We start from the raw sequence: 24,600 nt of genomic DNA on the forward strand, positions 1-24,600 counted from the left end.
CAATTTGATAGGGTTGTTAAGAAGGCATATGGTGTGTTAGCAGGGGGATTGAGTTTAAGAGTCGCATGGTTATGCTGCAGTTCTATAAAGCCCTGGTTAGACCACACTTGAAATTGTGTGTCCAGTTCTGGTTGCCTCATTATAGGAAGCTTTCGAGAAAGTGCTGAGGAGATTTACCAGGATGCTGCCTAGAATGGAGGCCATGTCTTATGAAAAACAGTTGAGGGACCTAGGGCTTTTCTCATTGGAGTAAAGAAGGATGAGAGGTGACTGGATAGAGGTGTACAAGACAGATAGAATGGATAGCCAGAGACTTTTTTCCTGGGCAGAAATTACTATAATTTTAAGGTGATTGGAGGAATATTTATGCGAGATGTCAGAGGTGGGTTCTTTACACAGAGTGGTGGGTGCGTGGAACGCACTGCCAGTAGTGGTAGTAAACATTACGGACATTTAAGCAACTCTTGGAAAGGCATAGGAAAGATAATAAAACATAGCATATGCAGGTTAGTTTGATCTTAGAGTAGGATAAAAGATTGGCACAACACCAAGGGCCTGTACTGTGCTGTACTGTTCTATGTTCTACATTCGCTTTCCTCATCCAAGTCATTAATATATATTTTAAATAACTGGCCCAGCACTAAGCTGTGGCACTTCACTAGAATTTCATAGAATCCCTACAGTGTGGAAACAGGCCATCTGGCCCAACAAGTCCACACCGACTCTTCGAAGAGTGTCCCACCCAGACCCATTCTATTACTTTACATTTCCCCTGACAAATGCAACTAACCTACACATATCTGAACACTATGGGCAATTTAGCAAAGCCAATTCACCTAACTTGCACATCTTTGGACTGTGGGAGGAACCGGAGCACCTGGAGAAAGCCCACACAGACAAGGGGAGAATGTGCAAACTCCACACAGTCGCCAGAGGCTGGAATCAAACCCAGGTCCCTCACACTGAGAGGTAGCAGTGCTAACCACTGAGCCACCATGCCGCATTGTCTGAAAGAGTGGTGGAAGCAGATTTAAATGAGGTCTTAAAATAGAATTGAGAAGTTTTTTTTGTGAGCGGCACGGTGGCACAGTGGTTAGCACTGCTGCCTCACCCGGGTTCAATTCCCGCCTCAGGTGTGGAGTTTGCAGGTCAGGTGAATTGGCCATGCTAAATTGCCCGTAGTGTTAGGTAAGGGGCAAATGTAGGGGCCTGGGTGGGTTGCGCTTCGGCAGGTCGGTGTGGACTTGTTGGGCCGAAGGGCCTGTTTCCACGCTGTAATGTAATGTAATCTAATCTAAATCTAAAAAAAAGAAAGAGTTTGCAGAATGACTGAGAAAGGGGTGAGGGGATCTGAAGAAGGGAGGTGGAGTAAGTTCCCATGTAGCTCCTGCCCTTGTTCTCCTAGATAGAAGTGGAGGATTTGAAAGGTGCTATTATATGATCTTTGATGAATTTCTTTATAATTCTATGATGCACAGATAAGCGCATTCAGATCTGGTGTAGGAAAGGCATGATCAGAGAAAATAAAACTTTCACAGTATGAACTTCAGTAACCCTTGGTGCCAAAATTACTAACCTGGGTTGACTTCAGAGACATGCAGATGTTATTCTTCTCCAGAACCTCTCCCAGGACCTGATGGAAGTCTTTATCATTGGACTCCATAGTGATGGTGAGTACAGCATCATGAGGAGTGTCACAATCTGGTGTTCCCAGCCAGCAGTGGAATGAATCTCCCATCAGCCATCTGCATCCTATCCACTTGTAGAAGGAACAATTGTTGGTCTTTGCCCTCCACCAAGACTGAATGCATGCACATGACCACCACTGAGATGTCCAATAAACAGCTCAGTGAACGAGCGACAACAGCGTGCATTTCTGTAGCGCCTTTCACTACCTCACGCTGTGTCATGGGCCTTTCACAGTCAAGGAAGTGCTTTAAATTCAGTTGCTGCGGAGATGCCCTGACCCACCACCATCTTAATTTTTACCACGCTCATTCTGGCTTTCAAATCCTCCCACAGTCTTGCCTTGCCCGCAGCACTGGATTCAGCACTGGCCCCATTTCTTGCCAAGACCTTTATACGCCTCCAATTTTGACCTTGCATGCATTCCCAATTTGAAATCTGTAATGATGCTGTCACTTTAAAGAGGTTATTTTGTCTTGGTTTTTTTTTTGAAGAGAAGTTGTGAAGGCAGAGGTGCTGAAATGGCCTAAGTCAACAATTTAGGAAGCCTTTAGGTTTTTTTAAATTTAAGAACAGTTGCAACAATGGAAGGCCAGTGGCCAGTTCTTACAGATCAGGCTTTCTAGTTTTTTTTTAACTGTAGCAGTCAGAAGCTGTTTGGATCCCAGAAGGGTTAGAGCTTCAGTAAAATGATTCTCAACTGCATGTAAGAATTTGTATCTGAATGTGCCTTTTTGCCAAGGGGTGTGTTTATGGGATGTTACAATATTGGAACAGTTAATTAGTAGCAGGTAATGTATCTATTATTCAGTTAAGTTTTCTAATAGTTAATTTATTCTAAATTCCTCTTTCTTTTGGTTGCATTTTAACTGTAAGGTTTAAACAAATTTTTTAACATAGATACGTTTTACCAGTCGCATTGCATCTGGGACATGGCACTTCACATCTATCTTTACAAGAAGAAAAATTTAGGTTACCTTCTTAAAACACGGAGGGCATCTGGTCTGGTCCATAACAAATCTCTCCACTATTTCCAATTGCAGCCTTCAGCTTGGAACTTGTTTAAAAAATTAATTCATGGATGTGGGCATCACTGGCTGGGCCAGTATTTATTGCCCATACCTAACTCCAACTTGAGAAGGTAGGGGTGAGCTGCCTTCATGAACCCCTGCAGACCCCTGTTGTGGAGGGATACCCACACAGTACTGTTATGGAGAGAGTTCCAGGATTCTGACCCAGCGACACTGAAGGAACAGCTGGAACATTTCCAAGTAAAGATGGTGAGGGGCTCAGAGGGTAAGTTGCAGGGTGTGGCATTCCCATGTTTCTGCTGCCCTTGTCCTTCTACATGGTGAAGGTTATAAGTTGGGAAGGTGCTGTTAAATGAGCATTGGTGTTTTGCTGCAATGCATCTTGTAGATGGGACACACTGCTGCTACTGAGCATCAGTGACGGATGGAGTGGATGATTATAGGTGTGATGGGTCAAACTGATAGCTTTTTTCTGGATGGTGTTGAGTCTTGTTGGAGCTGCACCCATTCAGGAAAGTAGGGGGTATTCCCTCACACTCCTGGTTTGCGCCATGTAAATGATGGACAGGTTTTGGGAGTCATAGAGATGTACAGCAGGGAAACAGTTCGGTCCAACTCGTCCATACTGACCAGATACCACAACCCAATCTAGTCCCATCTGCCAGCACCCAGCCCATTTCCCTATTCATATACCCATCCAAATGCCTTTTAATGTTGCAATTGTACTAGCCTCCACCACTTCCTCTGGCAGCTCATTCCACACATGCACCCCCTCTGGGTGAAAAACCTACCCCTTAGGTCTCTTCTATATCTTTCCCCTCTCACCCTAACCTATGCCCTCTAGTTCTCGACTCCCCAACCCCAGGGAAAGGACTTTGCCTATTTACCCTATCCATGCCTCTCATGATTTTATAAACCTCTATAAAGTCACCCCTCAGCCTCCGACACTCCAGGGAAAACAGTCAGAGCTCAAATCCTCCAACCCTGGCAACATCATTGTAAATCTTTTCTGAACCCTTTCAGTTTTCACAACATCTTTCCGATAGGAGGGAGACCAGAATTGCATGCAATATTCCAAAAGTGTCCTCACCAATGTCCTGTACAGCTGCAACATGGCTTCCTAACTCTTGTACTCAACACTCTGACCAATAAAAGAAAGCATACCAAACGGCTTCTTCACTATCCAAACAACCTGAGACTCCACTTTCAAGGAACCATGAACCTGCACTCCAAGGTCTCTTTGTTCAGCAACACTCCCTCGGACCTTACCATTAAATGTATAAGTCCTGCTAAGATTTGCTTTCCAAAAATGCAGCACCTCGCATTTATCTAAATCATACTCCATCTGCCACTTCTCAGCAATTGTTCATCTGATCAAGATCCTTTTGTAATCTGAGGTAGCCCTCTTTGCTGGCCACTACACCTCCAATTTTAGTGTCATCTGCAACTGACTAACTTGGAAATGAAGTATTCCTGTGAAAGAAATCCTGTCTACTGTAGACTGGAAATACAGGATCTAAATTTGAGTTGGAGGAAAACAGACGAGGAAGAGCTTCCACTTCAGTTTTCGATGGGCCAAATAGCTGACTTAGGCTATGTCTTAGGCTGTGTCTTAGGCTATGTCTTAGGCTGTGTCTTAGGCTGTGTCTTAGGGTCTTTGTTTCAATTTTAAGTTCTGTTCAACCTTAAAAATATGTGCCTAAATACGCATAGAGAACTTGGTTTGTAATGTCAAGTGGTAAGAAAACTCTCCACTTTTCTCCCCTCCTTTAAGGCAAACTTCATTTATCCAACCCCTTTGATCATCAGTCATATCACTTTCCTAACAGCACAGTTTTAAAAATGCATTTTTTCATGGGATCTGGACATCATCGGAAAAATCAGTATATGGTGGCAAAACCGAATTGCCCTTGGTCAGGGGTAGTTCAGAATTCATAGTTTTTAGGTTACCATCCTTAAATGCCCCCCACCCCGTATCCCACTCTGTCTTCTATTGGTGAGCCAATCCTCTGACCATGCTAATATGCCACCTCCAACATCATGGACTCTTGTCTTATTAAGTAACCTAATATGTGGTAGTATGGAGATTTCACAATTCCTCCATAATGTGGCATCATCAGATTGGATGGAGCCTAGTCGAGACTTCAACATGAACCCTTTCAGAATGGTTACCTCATACAACAATGGTGACAATCCACTCTCAGAAAAAGTGTTTTGATGGTCCATTGTTAAGTTCCCGATTATCCTTTGATAGAAAGGGGACTTTCAATCCTTTTTATATAAACCAAATCACATTAAGTCCTTATCCTGCAATACCTGTAGTTGAGCTATCTCATCCCCGACATGGGTCGCCTGTAATCTCTATATCGTTAGTGAATTACCCTTAGATACCATTTTTTGAGGTATGGTAGACATCCCCTTGTCATTGGCTAAGTGTTTGGCTACTTTCAGATCATTTTTACTGTTTCTTTTGCAAACCAAAGATCCAAGGATTTTGTATTAATTGATGAGATTGAAGATTAATCGTCCATATTTGACATTATCATGATATCAAGGTATGCAAGGCTGAAAGTCAGAGAAACAGGTTTCACGGAGTGGAGGTGGTGAGGTGAGGATCCTGGCAGAGAAATAAAAGGACAGACAGAACACCAGAATGGGACTTGGGTCAGAACCAAGAACATGATCTTTCTAGAAGCAAAGATAAATACACTCAAGCATTCATGTCTGGGGAGTTCAAGGCTTTTAGTTTGACATCATACACAATGGGAAACCCGAGACTTTCCTGGCAGTCTAAATGACCCCGTATGTAGGAAGTGCCTTCAGCTGGAGCAACTTGAGCTCCGAGTTTTGGATAATAAGCAGCAGTTGGGGGGGAACAACGACACATTTGTGACATGGAGATGTTTGTGGACAGCAGATTTCAGAATGTGGTCACTTACGGTTTGACTTCAGTTTAAGGAAGTGCAAGCAGAGGGGGCATGGGTAACTACTAGACAGAAGGGGACCTGGCAGATAGTGAGGGAATACCATGACCATGCATAGTCCACAGGAGCAGTGAGGGGTGAAGTTATAATTTTGAACAAGTGATATGAAGGAAAAGAATAATCAAATGAGGTCTGTTGGGTGGAAGTAAAAAAAACCCAAAAAAGGACAAGCACGCTGTTCAGTGTGTACAACAAGCCCTCAAACAATCATAGATAATTTTCCTGTGTAATAGAGAGAAAGGTAAATTCGTAAATTGTATTCAGGAGATTTTTAGCCAGTTCATAGAAAGCCCAACAAGGAAGGGGGAGCTCCACACCTCATTCAAAAAATGAACCTGAGCAGGTTGAAGGCTGCACTTTGGAGAAATTAACCATAATCCAATTAGACTGGAATACTTATGAGAAAGGGAAAGGGTGGACCAGGAATTAAAGTTATAAACCAGGGAAAGACTAATTTTACTAAGAGACAATTTGATTCACGTAGGCTGGGAACATTAAAATTAGAGCTGAAAAATGTGTTGCTGGAAAAGCGCAGCAGGTCAGACAGCATCCAAGGAGCAGGTGAATCGACGTTTCGGGCATAAGCCCTTCTTCAGGAATGAGGAAGGTGTGTCAAGCAGACTAAGATAAAAAGTAGGGAGGAGGGACTTGGGGGAGGGGCGTTGGGAATGCGATAGGTGGAAGGGGTTAAGGTGAGGGTGATAGGCTGGAGAGGGGGCTTGGGCAGAGAGGTCAGGAAGAAGATTGCAGGTCAAGAAGGCGGCGCTGAGTCCGAGGGTTGAGACTGAGATAAGGTTGGGGGGGGGGGGGGGGGGGGGAGGGGAAATGAGGAAGTTGGAGAAATCTGCATTCATCCCGTGTGGTTGGAGGGTTCCTAGGCGGAAGATGAGGCGCTCTTCCTCCAGGCACCACGAACCGTGCAGCTTCTGCGATCACCGCCAAGACAACCGTCTCCACAATCGCCAGGAAGACCATCGCCAACAGATTCGCAGCCTCTGTGGGGTCCACAGCTACCAGGAACAACACCGTTTCTGCCGTCGCCGCAGCCACTTCCGGCGCCGGAGTTGCTGTCGCTGCATCTACTTTTTCCCCCAGTGATGTTACTCACCTGCACAATGACCACGCTGCGTGCGTCTCCGCCCCCACGCCCAACCCTGCCCCCACACCAGGTCCAAGCTCTCCGCCCTGCCGTGTTTTCACCATCCCTCCAGACCTCCCCCTCTCTCAGGATGAAAGATCAGTCCTCAGCAGAAGCCTTACCTTTATCCCCCATGCTCCCGGATTAGTGAGTTCAACATGCAGCAAGACATTGAACAATTCTTCCGCCGCCTTCGCCTCCGCGCTTACTTCAACTAGGATTTTCGCCTACCCTCTGACGACCCCTTCTCCCGCCTCCAACACACCCCTCCACCTGGACACCCCGTGCTGGCCTCTTACCCGCCCTTGATCTCTTCAAAGCCAACTGCCACCGCGACATTAACCGCCTCAACCTGTCGACCCCTCTTACCCTCAAACATGAAGCCCTCCAATCCAACCCCAACCTCACTATCAAACCGGCAGACAAGGGAGGCGCGGTGGTAGTTTGACGCACCGATCTTTACACCGCTGAGGCTAAACGCTAGCTCATGGACACCTCCTCCTACTGCCCACTTGACCATGACCCCATCTCCCACCACCAAACCATCATCTCCCAGACCATCCATAACCTCATCAGCTCAGGGGATCTCCCATCCACTGCCTCCAAACTCATCGTCCCACAACCCCGCCACGCCCGTTTCTACCTCCTGCCCAAAATCCACAAACCTGACAGCCCCAGCCGACCCATTGTCTCAGCCTGCTCCTGCCCCACCAAACTCATCTCTGCATACCTCAACACGGTCCTGTCCCCCTTAGTCCAAGAACTCCCCATCTACGTTTGGGACACCACCCATGCCCTCCACCTCCTCCATGATTTTCACTTCCCCGGCCCCCAACGCCTTATCTTCACCATGGACATTCAGTCCCTATACACCTCCATCTCCCATCACGAAGGCCTCAGAGCCCTCCGCTCCTTCCTTTCCCGCCGACCCAACCAGTACCCTTCCACTAACACCCTCCTTCGACTGACTGAACTGGTCCTCACTCTGAACAACCTCTCTTTCCAATCCTCCCTCCAAACCAAAGGAGTAGCCATGGGCACCCGCATGGGCCCCAGCTATGCCTGCCTCTTCGTAGGATATGTGGAACAATCCATCTTCCGCAGCTACACTGGCACCACCCCCCACCTTTTCCTCCGCTACATCGATGACTGTATCGGCACTACCTCGTGCTCCCACGAGGAGGTTAAACAGTTCACCCACTTTACTAACACCTTCCACCCCGACCTCAAATTTACCTGGACCGTCTCAGACTCCTCCCTCCCCTTCCTTGACCTCTCAAATGCTATCTCGGGCGACCAACTCAACACGGACATTTACTATAAACCGACCGACTCCCACAGCTACCCAGATTACACCTCCTTCCGCCCTGCCCTCTGTAAAAACACCATCCCATATTCCCAATTCCTTTGCCTCCGCCGCATCTGCTCCCAGGAGGACCAATTCCAATTCCGAACAACCCAGATGGCCTCCTTCTTCAAAGACCGCAATTTCCCCTCAGACGTGATTGACGATGCTCTCCACCACATCTCCTCCACTTGCCACTCCTCCATCCTTGAACCCCGCCCCTCCAATTGCCACCAGGACAGAACCCCACTGGTCCTCACCTACCACACCACCAACCTACAGATACATCGTATCATCCTTCGTCATTTGAGCCACCTCCAAACAGACCCCACCACCAAGGATATATTTCCCTCCCCTCCCCTAGCAGCGTTCCGGAAAGACCACTCCCCCCACGACTCCCTAGTCAGGTCCACACCCCCCACCAACCCAACCTCCACTCCTGGCACCTTCCCCTGCAATCGCAAAAAAAGGAAAACTTGCGTCCACACCTCCCCCCTCACTTCCCTCCAAGGCCCCAAGGGATCTGTCCATATCCGTCACAAATTCACCTGCACCTCCACACACAGCCTCCTCTATATTGGGGAGACAGGCCGCCTATTTGCAGAACGTTTCAGAGAACACCTCTGGGACACCCGCACCAACCAACCCAACTGCCCCGTGGCCGAACACTTTAACTCCTCCTCCCACTCCAAGGTCATGCAGGTCCTTGGCCTCCTCCATCGCCAGACCATGGCAACATGACGTCTGGAGGATGAGCACCTCATCTTCCGCCTAGGAACCCTCCAACCACAAGGGATGAATGCAGATTTCTCCGGCTTCCTCATTTCCCCTCCCCCCACCTTATCTCAGTCCCAACCCTCGGAATCAGCACGGCCTTCTTGACCTGCAATCTTCTTCCCAACCTCTCCGCCCCCACCGCCTCTCCGGCCTATCACCTTCACCTTAACCTCCTTCTACCTATTGCCCCTCCCCCAACACCCCTCCCCCAAGTCCCTCCTCCCTACCTTTTATCTTAGCCTGCTTGGCACACCTTCCTCATTCCTGAAGAAGGGCTTATGCCCGAAACGTTGATCCTCCTGCTCCTTGGATGCTGTCAGACCTGCTGCGCTTTTCCAGCAACACATTTTTCAGCTCTGATCTCCAGCATCTGCAGTCCTCACTTTCTCCAACATTAAAATTAGGAAAAGAAAGACTGCGTGAGAAAGCATTGGCAGGTAGAATAATGGCTATCTGAAAGTTTTTTTTAAAAACACTGGAATATTACAATACACAAAGGTACCAAGCCAAACCAAATCAGTCTCCCTTTCACTAGATTTGCAATATAGCAAAATTTAAATATTCAATGACCCTTAAAATTGCTCAATTGTTCCTAACAAGACATGACAAATAACAGATCTTGGTGGATCTGTTTAGTGGATCACAAATGATCAAAGCATTTTAATTAATATTTACAATCTATGGACAATCTTCTTTGATCAGAAAACTCCACCCATACACCAGCAGGCGGAGTTAAGGTACAAATTTCTAAACAAAAATAAATCAGCATTTTCCAGTTTGATAATCATTTCAATGAAGAATACCAGGCCTTCATGAAATGATTGGTTGATGTGTGGTATTACAGGCCCGTAGGACTGTATAGTCTTGTTTGAATTCCAGTCAATGAAACAGATACTGAAGATCTGAAGACATCAGCAGCATACCAGAATTTCAAGCGATCCGGGGCAGAAGTGAATATAGCAGCCACTCACAAGGTGCAGAAGAAGTTGAAAAGTTTGAAGGTGGGAAAAAAAAATCACACAAAGCAGATGGACTCACCCTTGAGTTCTAAGGGAGATAGTGGTAGAGATTGTGGAGGCATTGGTCGTGACCTTTCAGGAATCACTGGTGGGAGGGAGGGTGCCAGAGAACCGGAATGGCTAATGTAACATCCTGTTTAAGAAGGGAGGAAGACAGAAGACAGGAAACAATAGGTCAGTTAGTTCATTCTCGGTCATTGGAAAGATTTGAGAGTTCATTATAAAAGGAGATTGCAGAGTAATGGAAGTGCATGGTAAAATTGGTCTAAGTCAGAATGGCTTTGTCAAGGGAAGGTCATGCCTGACCAATCTGTAAGAATTCTTTGAGGAGGTAACAAGAAAGTTAGACAAAGGATAGCCACTGAACATGATCTGTTTGAATTTCCAGAAGATGTTTGACAAGGTGACACACAGGAGGCTGCTAAATACAATGAGCCCATGGTGTTACTGGCAAAATACTGATATGGATATAGAATTGACTGATTGGCAGAAGACAAAAGATAGAGTGTGTCTATAATGGGGTATTTTTCAGGGTAACTAGTGGAGTTCTGCAGGAATAAGTGTAAGGAACATAACTATTCACATTATTTATTAATGATCTGGATGAAGGAACTGAGGGCATTATTGCCAAGTCTGCAATGACACAAAAGATAATTGGAGGAACAGATTACGGTGAGGAAGTAGGCAGGCTGCAGAAGGACCTGGCCAGGCTAGGTGAGATGGCAAAGAAATGGCAGATGGAATCCAATGTGGGAAAGTGAGAGGTTCAATATGTTAGGAAGAAGTATAGTCTATTTTCTAAATGAGGAACGCTTTAGAAATCTGAAGTGCAAAATGGACTTAGGAGTCCTAATTCAGAATTATCTGAAGGTTAGCACACAACTTCAAATCGGCAGTTAGGAAAACAAATGTAATGCTCACATTCATTGCAAGACGTCTGGAATATGAGAGCAGAGGTGTACTGCTGAGACTGTATAAGGCTCTGGTCAGATTGCACTTGGAATCTTGTGAGCAGTTTTGGGTCCGATATCTAAGGAAAGATGTGCTGGCTTTGGAGGAGCCCAAAGGAGGTTTACAAGAATGATCCCAGAGATGAAGGGCTTGTCATATAAGCAGTTGAGAACACTGGGTCTGTACTCGATTGAGTTTAGAAGGATGAAGGAGGATCTCATTGAAACTTGATAGGCCTGAATAGAGTGGATGTGGAGGAGATGTTTCTGCTAGTAGGAGAGACTAGGACCAGAGGGCACAGCCTAAGTGGAGGGACCTCCCTTTAGAGCTGAGATGAGGGGGAACTTTCAGCAAAAGGGTGATTAGTCTGTCGAAATCATTGCTACAGAAGGCTCTGGAGGCCAATCATGGAGTGTATTTAAGACAGAGATAGATAGATTCTTGATTTGTAAAGGAATTGAAGATTATAGGGATAAGGCAGTAGAATAGGGTTAAGAGACATTTCAGATATGATCAAATGGTGGAGCAGATTTGATAGGCTGAATAGCCTAATTCTTCTCTTATATCTTACAATCTTATGGAGACTTTTACTTATGATTGGAATCTCTTTTCTCAGAACTTCCTACAGTTGATAACTGGAGAATAACGAGACAGCAAGACTAAACAAAAAGCCCAGCCTAGTCTAGCAGCTTTCAGAGCAAACTGCCTCCTGCTCAAAACCCAGTGGGAGCCGGTTCACTATGTTTTCTCCTTCCTTCTCAACATTCTCTACGGTTGGCTGGCCAGCACGAGTCCTCCTTTGATTGACCAATTAAATAGCTAAGCAACTGCCAATACAGTGTTCCAACCACAGAAAAGGTAGAGAGAAATCAAAATTAACATTGAAGAGGTCTGTTCAAATGTCTGATTATTGCAAGGAAAAGCTGTTCTTGAATCTGTTCATACATAACCATGTGGGCGGTACGGTGGCACAGTGGTTAGCACTGCTGCCTCACAGCGCCTGAGACCCGGGTTCAATTCCCGCCTCAGGCGACTGACTGTGTGGAGTTTGCACGTTCTCCCCGTGTCTGCGTGGGTTTCCTCCGGGTGCTCCGGTTTCCTCCCACAGTCCAAAGATGTGCAGGGTCAGGTGAATTGGCCATGCTAAATTGCCCGTAGTGTTAGGTAAGGGGTAAATGTAGGGGTATGGGTGCGTTTCGCTTCGGCGGGTCGGTGTGGACTTGTTGGGCCGAAGGGCCTGTTTCTACACTGTAATGTAATCTAATCTAATCTAAACCTCTGCCTGACAGAAGAGGGTGGAAGAGATTATAAGCCGGCTGGGAGGGAAACTTGATGATGTTGGTTGCTTTCCCAAGGCAGCATGAAGTACAGATAGAGTCAGCAAATAGAAGGCTGGTTTAGGAGATGGTCTGGGTTGTGTTCATGACTCTCTTTGGTTTCTTGCAGTTTTGGGAACAGCAGTTGCCATACCATGCTGGGATGCTTCCAGATGGAGAGCATCCACTCTGTTGCATCTATAAAAAAAATTGCTAAGGGTTCATGTGGACGTACCAAATTTCCTTAGCAGAGATACTATTGTGCTTTCTTGGCTGTTGCATCGGTCTGGGTTGACAAGGATAGATTGATGATTACCACTCCCAGGAACTCAATGCTGTCGACCATCCCACCTCAACACCAATGATACACACAGGGGTGTGCTCTCCACTCTGCTTCCTGAAGTCAATGACCAGCTCCTTCGTTTTGCTGATGTTGGAATGATTGTTGTCTTTACACAATGCGCTAAGGACTCAATCTCTTTCCCGTATACAATCTTGTTTTTATTGAAGACCTGACCTACAATGGTGTCGTCATCAGCAAACTTGTTAATAGAATTGGGGTGGAATTTGGCCACACAGTTATAAGTGTATAAGGAGAGTAGTAGGGGACTGAGTATGCAGTCTTGTGGAGCACTGGTGTTGAGGATCACGGTGGAGGTGTTGTCAGTTAATCTTACTGATTGCAGTCTATGGGTCGGGAAGTCGCAAAGTCAAGGAGTTTGTTTGAAATTACGGTATTCAAGACAGAACTGTAGTCATTAAGTAGCAGCTTGACGTAAGTATTCTTGCTATCCAGATGTTCCAAAGAGGAGTTTAGATACAGGTAGGTGGTGTCCATTTTGGACTGTTACGCCACTAGGCAAATTGCAAAGGATCAAGGCAATCTTGTAGGCTGGAATTGATGTGAGCCATGACTAACCTCTTGAAACACTCCATAATTATGGAGGTCAGAGCCACCAGGCATTAGTCATTGAGGCTCTCATGATTTCTTTTGGCACCAGAATGATGGTGATCTTCTTGAAGCAGGTGGGCACTTCAGATCATAGTCAGGAGAGGTTAAAGATATCTGCGAATACTCCTGCCAGCTGGTCCACACAGGATCTGTGCACGGCCAGGGACTCCATCCAGGCCAGTCAGTTTCCATGAGTTCAATCTCAAGAAGGCTGATCGAACATCTGTGGCAGTAACTGGTACATGTGCATCCAAGGCTGATTGGACAGGTGACCGTTTCACTGATCTTCCATTCAAAGCAAGCACCAAATACTTTGAGCATGTCAGGTGGGGATGCGTAGTTGCCTGTGATGCTGTCCACTTTGTCGGCATGGGAAAACTAGCAACAGTAAGTTTCCTTCCAAGTATCAGACCATTCTGGCAGTAATGATGATAGAATAGCTAGTATCGGAACCAATAGGGAATGCTGGCTGATTAGCACTTTGATAGGAATGGAGTCGAGAGAACAGGAAATCTAGTAAACAAGATGAGTTCAGAGACAGCATAAAGTGACAGACAGAAAGTTGTCTTGGAATAAATAAGATTGTGATAGAAAAGAAACAGACAACTGATCAGATAGAATAAATTTGTGAGCCCTCACACTTGCAGAGAAAAGAATGGGCAGATATTGGAAGAAAACAGCTGTTGGTGAAGGAGCCATTGGATTATTTTTGCTTGGAGGAATGATCCTCGCACAATATGCAGTTTGGGCAGAGCAGTGAGGCTGAATGGAATGATCCTCGCACAATATGCAGTTTGGGCAGAGCAGTGAGGCTGAATACAGTTCCTCAAACCAGTTGCAATTGACTTCCATAAATCAAACATAAAACAAATGCCATTTCTTAAACAAAAAAGAAAAGCAGGTAATTACTCGATTGCTTTATAAATAACCAGATATCAATTTGGTGAGTAAATAGAATCAAAGCTCCCATGGACAAATTTCATCGGCCAACTATCCAGCTTTTGTGCTGTAATATTGTAAATTATTAATTCCATGATCAATAGTCTGATGGTAGGAAGATCTGGAATTACTAACTAGGCTGATGTTGATAATGTACCATGAAAAATATCAGACCAGCACTTACATAAATGTCTTTTTCATGCACAAGTTGATTTCAATTTTAATTTACAGCTTAATTGAATCATTAAACCCCCCAGTATCAACGGTGAAAATAAATATACAAGTTACACAGCTATTGCCTTTCTTCTCCCCTCTCCCTAAACTGCACACAATGATCTTGAGCCAAAAGTATTTTAAAAGTACATTAGTTCAACATTTAAATGTTAGGCTTTCATTCAAGATCAATGCCTTCTTCAAACAGATTTAGATCAGCTACAATTCAGAATATAAAATTTCAGGCTTAAAATAAGCAAAGACAGATCACAAATTGATTCTCATTTATTTTTATATACACAGTGCCTTCATTAATGTCCAAAACATCAAAATTAAATACCTCCAAAATATCATTCCATTCACAGTTACTGTATATAACACTAATAAATTGTTGGTTTCAGAAAATAGGCTTGGACATTCTAGATGTATTTGTCTACATACCTAGGTTTGTTACTATGCTCTCAAAATCCCAACTGGTAAAATTGGTGCTCACAAATTTTGCAGTCCTTAAAAGACTTTCCAAAACAAAAGATGTCAGTGACCATAAAAATATAAAATCATATTACACAATACTTCAGCAATTCAATTTTGAAGTACCTGCCATTGATATTTGTAACATATGCTAATTCAAAACAATTTTAGTATAAAAGTAAACTATCAAAAATGAACTCGAGTTTTGCACAATTATTTACACATTACAAAAAATGTGAAGCGAAGCTAAAATGCTAATCAGTGTTATATAAAATGAACTAGTGACAAATGAAAACAGAACATAAAAGCAAACAAACTGAATTACATTCAGTTTTAAATATATTTTAGTCAACGCAGTCTGAGTTTTGAAAGGGTTAGTATGCAATGTGTTAATCCTATTGTGTTCCTCTTGCCCCAGAAGGAAAACAAAAGCTTCCAATGACAAAGTTAAAAATCACACAACACCAGGTTATAGTCCAACAGGTTTAATTGGAAGCATACTAGCTTTTGGAGCGACGCTCCTTCATTAGGTGATAGTTCAACTTTGTCCAATGACAAAGTCATTTTAAAAAGCCAAAGAAGCATACTTGCCAGAAACTAGATATCAATTTAATATTCATTTATATAATCACTTTTGATCCTAAGATAGCATTTAAAATAAAACTAAAACTATGAAAAGTGGTTGAGCAGGCATCAATGTTATAACAGACTCATTTACTATTTTAAATTGCAATATTTATTTTTGTATCAATATACCCACCTCTCACTGGCCTGATTGATCCAAAGACAGAAGGGATGCATTCTATTTACTTGCATACATTGCCATATATTTACTGGGTTCAACTTGCAATTCGGTCAGTTCATTTCAATTTAAGAGCAGTCCATCCTGAACTGTATCCAAATATCAGTGATACTATCCTTACCCCAAATCATACAAACATCATACTGGACTTGTACACCACAAACTACACCATCTTCTAAAGCAATCATTATTTGAAACAAAAAAATGCCATATCTCTTGAATTAGTGAAATTAAATGTCTTTCTGTGACATAGTCCGTAGTTGAAATATAAATTTTGCACGTTACTAGGAGCAATACTCCATCTTTGTACTGAAGTTAAAAATTACTACTGTGTTTTCCAAGAACAGAATCTAACCATGCCCTCTTGACATGGAATGGTTTTAACATTGGTGTCTATCAGCATCTTGGGGAAGACATATAGATGTAAATACAGGTGAGCAGGACAAGTGTGATTGAATACTCTTCACCTACCGAGATGAGTATAGTTCCAACAACACTCAAGAAGCTCAACACCATCCAAGGCCAAAGTGGTCTACTTGATAATTATTGCATTCAATACCTTAAATATTAACTGCTTCCACCACTGATGCAGCTGCAGAAGGGTGTTGTATATTGAAGATGCACTTCAGCAACTCAACAAGGCTTCTTTGACAGATTCTTCTAAATCTGCAACCTTTACCAACTAGGACAGGAGAATAGGCACACAGAAACACCACACCTGCAAACTCCCCTCCAAGCCATGCACCATCTTACCTTAGAACTATATTGCTAATTCTTGTTGCTGGATCAGAATCCTGGAACTGACTGTGGGAAGTCCCTACACCAGATGGACTGCGGTGGTTCAAACCAGCAACTCTCACCACATTCTCAAAATCAACTCATGGTGGGTAATAAATGTTGGCCTTGCCAGCAATACTACCATCACATGAAACACTATTAAAAAATAATTTTCAAGTTCATAAGTATTGTGTGCTGTGTCATTTGGACTAAGAACTCCCTATGTTTGGAGAACATGAGAAATCTTTGAATTAAAATATATCAAAATCAAAAAGAAAGAAAAACATTTTCTCTCTGAATTATAGTTCTTTGCTAGAATTAAGACAGACATTCTAATGAAACTACGCAAACTTCACCACACATTTACAATAACCAATTATCCAGTGATGTTTGCATTCTGATTGCACTCCAAAAGACAGTAAGGATAGTTTTAAAACTAGAAGTCCATATCACTAATCTTTCATAAACACAACTGAAAAACATAATAGAATTATTTGTTCTTCTAGGAAGCAGAAAGCTTTAGATGTTACATTGATAAATCCCAGCTATAATATATAGCACAAAATAATTTGTAATTGGTTCAGTTCTTCAAAATGGACTTATGCAAATTACAAAAACAGATGCTTACTAGATTGCATCACAACAGAAAAAAATTCAGTTTACGTATTTATTGCCTAAAACAAGAAGATCCAGAAGCCATTTTGTCTTTCACTAGTCTTCAAGGTAGGTGAGAAAATACCTCAAATTGTTAAATTAAAACATTAGATTTAAAAAAAAAACATTTAAAAGATATAGTTCTTTTAAAATGAATGTTAATCTAAGCACAAATTAATTTGAAACAAAATTTTGGAAATAAAGCATTAAAATATAACAAGCCAAACAGCAAAAAGAGAAAATTATAATCTACAAATTATTCTAAATTGGAGCCCCTTTGCACAGGGTCTTCAAGTTCAAAATTATCTTGCAATTATCACTTTGACTTTAAGTATAAAATCATGGGTAAGTTTCATTGAAGTTTCAGTACCAGTCTGCATTGACGTTACACTTTATGCAACCATTTGTATCATTATAACTTACTAAAATTGTTTCATAAGTTATAAAGACTCAACTTAATTTCCATTAATCGCCTTGATTCAATTTTGAAACTTTCTCAAGTCTGTTTAAAAAATACAACCACAACATGAATAGATATTACATTATTCTAAGTTTATCATATAGAGAATGTATTTTGTTCCTATACTTACTATCAAGATCTCATTATTATCACATGTTAAACAATGATGTGGAAGTGCTGGTGTTGGACTGGGGTAGACAAAGTTAAAAATCACACAGCACCAGGTTATAGTCCAACAGGTTTAATGGAAGTACAAGCTTTTGGAGCGCTGCTCTTTCATCAGGTTGCTACCAGAAAGTACCCCAAAAGCTTGTACTTCCAAATAAACCTGTTGGACTATAACCTGGTGTTGTATGATTTTTAACTATGCTAAATAATGATCAAAATTCTCTCCAACTAGTGAACACCAGATATGTTAATTTAATGCAAACCTAAGACTAAATGCCCATTTAAGCTGTGCTCATGGGTCTGCGCACAGAGATTGGGGGGCTAATCCCATCCCCAGCATTAACTATCAGTTTTGGGAGTCACTCAGAGGTCCACCCAGAAGAAAAAAAGAATTAGAGGGAACGTAGCCTGAAACTGTATTCACAGACTCAAATGAAGGGACACTTCATTTAGAACAGAAATCAAAGGTATGTTTCTGTGGAAGTATTTCTTTACTTTTCGTATCATCCATGATAGATCTATTCTGATATCCAAGATAAGGTGCTGTCAGAGAATATAATTAGGGGAAAATAGCTTTCCTCTTCCTCTATTTCTATATATTTAAATAGCACTGTTAACGTAGTGAAAGCATTGCAAAGTGCTTCACAGGAGATTTATCAAACAGCATGTGAAAATAAGTCACATAAGGGAAAAAGAGGTATGGAAAGTTTTGGGACACAATTGCAGAGCTTAGGCCTCTAGGAACTTGAGGCATAGTCAGCAATTGTGAGAAAATTGGAGATGCACAAACAGCCAGAGTTGGAAGGCGAATAGGTTAGCGGTCAGGAGGGGTTAAAAATAAAAATGTGAATTTTACAAATGAAACATGTAATTGGAGTCATTGCAGGACAGCAAGCAGCGAGTTGATTGGTGAATGGTATTGGTGCAAGTTGAGACATCGATGAGTTCAAATTTAATGAAAGTGCAAGGTCGGGAACAGAGGTAAGCATTGGAACCGTGGAGTCTATAGGCAATAAAAGAATGAATAAGGATGATGTATGCAACAGGAGAAAGTGAGGACTGCAGATGCTGGAGATCAGAGTCGAGAGTGTGGTGCTGGAGAAGCACAGCAGGTCAGGCTGCATCCGAGGAGCAGGAGAATTCATGTTTCGGGCAAGAATCCTTCATCAGGAGTCACGAATGCATGCAATAGGCCAGTTGAAGCACATCACAGAGGTGCACTATCATATTGATGGAAGTAGGCAATCTGGGTGATGGAGAGGTTAATGTCACAAGCTCACACAGAGGTTGTAGGATGACAAAAGGTTGAAAACATTTAGTTTTAGGTTCATCCTATGACTGTGGCTAGAGACTTTTCGATAGGGACCAAAGGCATTGACTTCAGTCTTTCCAATATTTTGTTGGAGGAAAATGTCTGATAATCCGGATCTGGATATCAGACAAGTAGCATGCCAAATCAAAGAAAGTAGAAGGGTCAAAAGTAGAGGGGGCAAGGTAGATCTGGGAGTAATCACTCTGGAGAAGCAGACAGTAGGAAGTGCAATTAGTAGAAGTGCTTCCTAGTTTGCACAAAATACTAACAAAGATCCAATCATGCGATCAGATCACTTGCCCCTTGTAATGTAGATTGGGAGTGCGGTGGAACAATGGTTTTCTTTGTATTTCAACAAGGCTGCACTTTAATTGTCATTATGAGTAACTGTGCTGTTGGTCACAAAATGGTACTAATGGTGCTTGCATATAAATAGAAGATAGACTTCTGAAATTTTCCAGTTTAACTGACTGTATGAAATGAATTGATTTTCCCAATATACAATTACTTTACACTATTTCAGTTTTCCATTTTCTAACAATGCTAAACAGCACCATTGGAGATTTTTAAATAGAAATACACTAAGATTAATTTTACCAACTAACATGAAGCCTGTGTTGAAGCAATAATGAGCCAATAAATATATCAGTGAACAACAATCACTAGAAGCTGCTATTATAAAAATGTTATTGCACAATAATTTTGACATATCTAACACAAATTTTGTTATATCACATACATTGCGCTGACATATATCACATGTATTGTGATACATATCACATATTGTGCTGAGATCATATATAATTTGTTTGGACATTATCCAAAGTGAAGTCATTTGGAAGAAATTGGAGAAGGCTATGGAATTAAGTCATTTCTTTTAACTTAGAGTCATAGGGTCATAGAGACGTACAGCATGGAAACAGACCTATCGGTCCAACTCATCCATGCCGACAGATATCCTAACTTAATCCAGTCCCATTTGCCAGCACTTGGCCCATATCCCACTAAACCCTTCCTATTCATTTACCCATCCAGATGCCTTGTAAATGTTGTAATTGTAGCAGCCTCCACCACTTCCTCTGGCAGCTCATTTCAGACACGCACTGAAAACAGGACTTAAAACAGATTTACTTTATGTTTTGAATAGTTGATGCTTTAATAAGACATTATTTAACAGACAGAATTCTATTTTTATAATTCAGTGCTTTTGATCTATTTCTGGACATTTTAGATAAATTGTCCTTAAGCTTCTGAAATTAAAACAAAATCACTAGCACACCAGCTTCACCCACCCACACTGGAAAAAAAATTAACACTTCCACATTTTTTCCAATGACATTATTATTTTAAAAAAGGGGGATCTGGAGTATTTTTCAGCACAGTTCAATCAATGTTAGTGAAAACTCCATGAAAGATTGCATTTTAAGCTCAAATTGAGTTTCAATCGTTTGTGCTACTTTAAAAACAAAATGTTGGTCACTAAATTTATCACATGCTCAAATTCAATCAATCACATTGGACACTTCTACTAATTGCACTTGTCTGAATGCCATTAAGGAAATATAAAACTACAATCACTTTATTCCTTTTATTCTTGGACAGTAGACAAAACTAAAGGAAGTTACTGCTTTAAATCAAGGAAACTGTGCAAAGAGATGGCTGCAGTTTTAAAAATAATGTTAACTGGAGCACACTAGGTTATATACAACACTGCTTTCCCTTGGACCATAGAGAGCAAAAGAGACACACCACAAAGCCAATGGGTCTGAACTGAAGGAAAATTGCTCGACAACAATATTCTGATTTGCTCTTAATCAAATGACCATGGCTGGTGTGGAGTTAATGCAGCAGAGAGCTATCTAGCCTGCAAAGAGAAACACTGATTTGTGTGTCTCCCTCATGTGGAGCAACAACTGGCTGTCTTCCACTCACTTTTCTCTACAAATGCCCTGTTGAAAGAGGGAAAAAAATCTTTAAAGAAAGTAAAAAGATGAATTCTTAACCAGTTAATGTAAAAGAATATACTGTACAAAAAATGTTATGTCAGCAGCAAAAAACTAAAAAGGAACTGAAAGGAAAAGAAAGAAAGCAACTTGTTGCAGGCGGTGGTCCAGACTAATGCTATCAAACGGTGTTCTTTTGTCTTTATCCATCCTTAACATCCATATTTTGTATGTTTTTGTGCCTGTTTGTGAAGAAGGGAATTTAAGGGATAGAGTTTAAGCTTACAGTTATAAGTTAGCAAATCAAATTTCCTAATTGCCATTGGTTAAATACAATATATTCATAATAGACTGTCATTTTGTTGTTAAATACAGAAACCTCGCAAGTGTTTTTTCGTAAACTAAGTTTATCTTAACTGATTAAGTGGGGACTCTGGATAGTTTGACTAAATCTTTTCACATTTGCAACAACTCTGGGAATATTGAGTTGTGACATTAGCTCTAAAAATGTAAGCTTGTTCTTTTGGGTGAAAGGACACTAATAAATATCTTACAAAAGGTTTGGAAAAATTCCCCTTCACATACTATGAATGACTGCTGTACTCCATTATAAATAATTTCTGTATACATTTAAGATCAAATTACTCATAACTGGTCAACAGATTAAATTATTTTTATGAATAAAGCCATTTTAAGCCTTATAATTAAACTGTTCTGTTCTATTTACCACTCTTGAATATGTATGGAAATTGTTCTTAAAAATGCTTCCCAAAATGTTGTTGGGATTCCACTGGTTCGAGGGAAATTTGATATTTACCAAAATGGAAGTGAATTTGAGCAAAATAACTTGCCAAAAAAAAAAAAAAATTGGCATAATTAATGCCCAGATTGCAGCCAAAGATGAAAATTTACCATCAGAATGTAGGGCTTGCACTCAGTTTTGAAATAACCCCCCACCCAAAAATTCTATTCTAATGCAAATTGATTTTTATTTTCACAAGAGCTCAAAACAACCTCATACAAAATTTTATCACGTGCTTCATTCAAACTCTTCCAATGCATGGGAAAGATGAAAACCTGACAAACAAATGTATCTTCTATTGTAACAATATTGTTTTTATAAGGTTATAAAGCCTAACAAAGGATTGTTACTTTCATTAAACAGTTTACCATCATAATTTAGTTGGATGCTGTTTCTGCACTAACTGCATGCACTGTATTTTTCCATAGAGAAGTTGAGCAGAAGTACAAAACTGAAAAATTCAATTCAGGAATTTGTTAAATTTCTCAAAATATAAATTTATAATCAATCAATTTGAGAGATTTTGGGTTTGTAACTGGCTACAAGTAAACAGGTCATGACTTTTGATGTTTCTTTTCTCTGCAATAGGATTGTAGTTAAGGTCGCATGTCCACTAAATAAGCAAGGTAACTGAAAAGGGATCTGAAATTACTCTTTGAATAATAGCCTTCACTTCACCAAGCCTATTTCCAAAACTACTTTGGATAAATTTCTGTAATGGGACAATGATCAATAATGATTAAAGTGGATTAAATTTAAAAATAACAAAATTACCATTACTTCAGATCTCCTGAGTTCAGGGTCGAGATTTGTAAGCTCACACATCAAGTGCTTCGTCTAGTCACATGCTTCTTTTTAATAAAACATTAAGCAGTCAAGGAATTCAGTGGATTTTAATTTTTTGCTAGTAAGTCACTCAATATTTTTAAGTCAGTAATGTATTGGAACTTCAAGGAATTCTACACAATTGATTATTAATGGACTGTAAGTGAAAGGTTGAAGGTAATATTCTCACACAGACTCAACAGCTTCCCATTTTCACCATTAACATAGATCTGATCCAAGAATACAATGAAGAATTTCCTTGAAACTTTAAAGCATATAAATTGAAGTGAAGAAAAAAAACCCAATATGACCAGGTCTGAAATTGCCAGAAATAGCTTAACATTCTGTAACTATAGCAACACCGAAGAGCATTCTAAATATCCAATAGAAACAAGCAAATATCTACAGTATAATTACATGAATGACTACAGCATGAATATCATTGTAAATGGAATTGATTAAACTGCATAAAACAAAACCTAATACTGCAATAATCCATTCTGTCCTATCTTTCCTAACATCCACTCAAAAAAGCTCAATAACCTTCATCTGCTTAAAGTATCATATCCACGGCTAACTTATGGGGATGGAATCTAGAAAGGAAAAGATTATTTACAAAAGAAAATTTAAAATTTTTCCTTTCCAGTATTGCACTAATCTACTAAAATGAAACCAATGGCCAATTTCAAATACTGAAAAGGTTGCTTGTATACAAATGCTAAACTGTGTTAAACATGACCTCATCTTATTTATTTCTGCCCACTTTTAAAAACTCCATACTGTACTTTTTAAAATCCTTAGGAGTTTGTAATACTCAAGGGTCAAAAGGTCAGTTTTTCATTGATCTTGCAACTTGCTCCATCTAAGCTTGTGATCCCTTTACATCAAAACTCAACATGCCGTCATAGGTCAAAGCATTTCATAATTGCATCACGATCAAACTTGAAGCTGAGAAAGGCTCTGGATGAGAAATTAAAATTGGAGTGTCTGCTGCAGGAATCCGAGGGCTCAGAACCCGATATGCATGTCCCAGTATATTCCAGGAGCTGATTCGAACTGCACAGTTCACAGACTGCATCTAAGTGAGGGCGGGGGGGAGAAATAAAGATATATTTGTATAATTAGAAATAAAAATTTTTTTCAAAATGAATTCTCATTAGCATCAAATTCTGCATAACAGAAATTAAAAAGTTAGACAATTCTAATTTTGAAAAAGTTTTACAAAGTGGTCTTACCTGTTTCAAAATTGTCTTGTAATCGTCTTGGCTGAAGTTTTTTATCAGGTTTCTAAAAGATTTAAAACAAAAAAATTTTGAATTTACTGACAATTAGCTGTTGAGACATTATGGACATACTACTAAAATGTATGTCACAACAGAGGGAGAGGAGGACTGTTATCACACAGCAGGAGGAGTGATAGAGGAGTCAACCTCGGCATTAATGCAAGTGTCCACAAGTTGGTGTTTACCTTCACCTCCATAAACTGTTGTTAAAAGTACCATATATTGGTAACTGCACTGGGTGCTTTAATTTCAGACTACTTTTTAAAACACGATTTTATGTTTGCAAGAAAACTGGGAAGTTTATCAATAATGAGTGGTTAACTTCTGCAAAAACATATAACCCAAGCACAGTTTATATTAAAGTATGAATAAATATATCTAAACATTTTAAAATGAAACAGATGGGAACATAGGAATCCAATAAGACTTAAGGGATTATGCCTAATGGATAAATTTGATCTTGAGCATTGCAACTTGCCCTTATTTGAAGGAATCAGCAATACAGATCAAAAGATCCACTACAAACTTAAACAAAAGATTCTGACATTTTACTCTTCCTCTCCTAAATGCAATAATGCAAATGGGGGCAAACTTTCCAAGTTTGCAGAATTCTTTTAGCATCTCAACTAAAGAATAAATGTCAATGTGTGGAGACAGTGAGAATCAGACAATACCATGCTATGACACCAAAATGAAGGCTAATCCTGTATTCATAGTTAAAAATCACACAACAACAGGTAATAGGCCAACAG

At 40.9% G+C, this 24,600-nt stretch overlaps 1 protein-coding gene across 2 annotated transcripts in view; it reads right to left on the bottom strand.

The window, feature by feature from the left end:
• Positions 1-14,620: 14,620 nt before the first annotated feature.
• The window catches only part of dcp2 (decapping mRNA 2), a 40,535-nt gene continuing 30,555 nt past the window's right edge, over positions 14,621-24,600 (bottom strand). For both annotated transcript variants that reach the window (XM_043710730.2, XM_043710737.2), the window contains exons 10-11: positions 23,801-23,852; positions 14,621-23,643 (exon numbers count right to left, since the gene is read on the bottom strand). In XM_043710730.2, the coding sequence (XP_043566665.2) occupies positions 23,468-23,643; positions 23,801-23,852 (228 nt within the window). In that variant the 3' untranslated portion in view covers positions 14,621-23,467. The remainder of the gene's footprint in view (positions 23,644-23,800; positions 23,853-24,600) is intronic.

The sequence above is a fragment of the Chiloscyllium plagiosum genome, unplaced genomic scaffold (assembly GCF_037043375.1).
Source record: "Chiloscyllium plagiosum isolate Xiang-an unplaced genomic scaffold, Cpla_swu_hap1 HiC_scaffold_2, whole genome shotgun sequence".
Lineage (NCBI taxonomy): Eukaryota > Metazoa > Chordata > Chondrichthyes > Orectolobiformes > Hemiscylliidae > Chiloscyllium > Chiloscyllium plagiosum.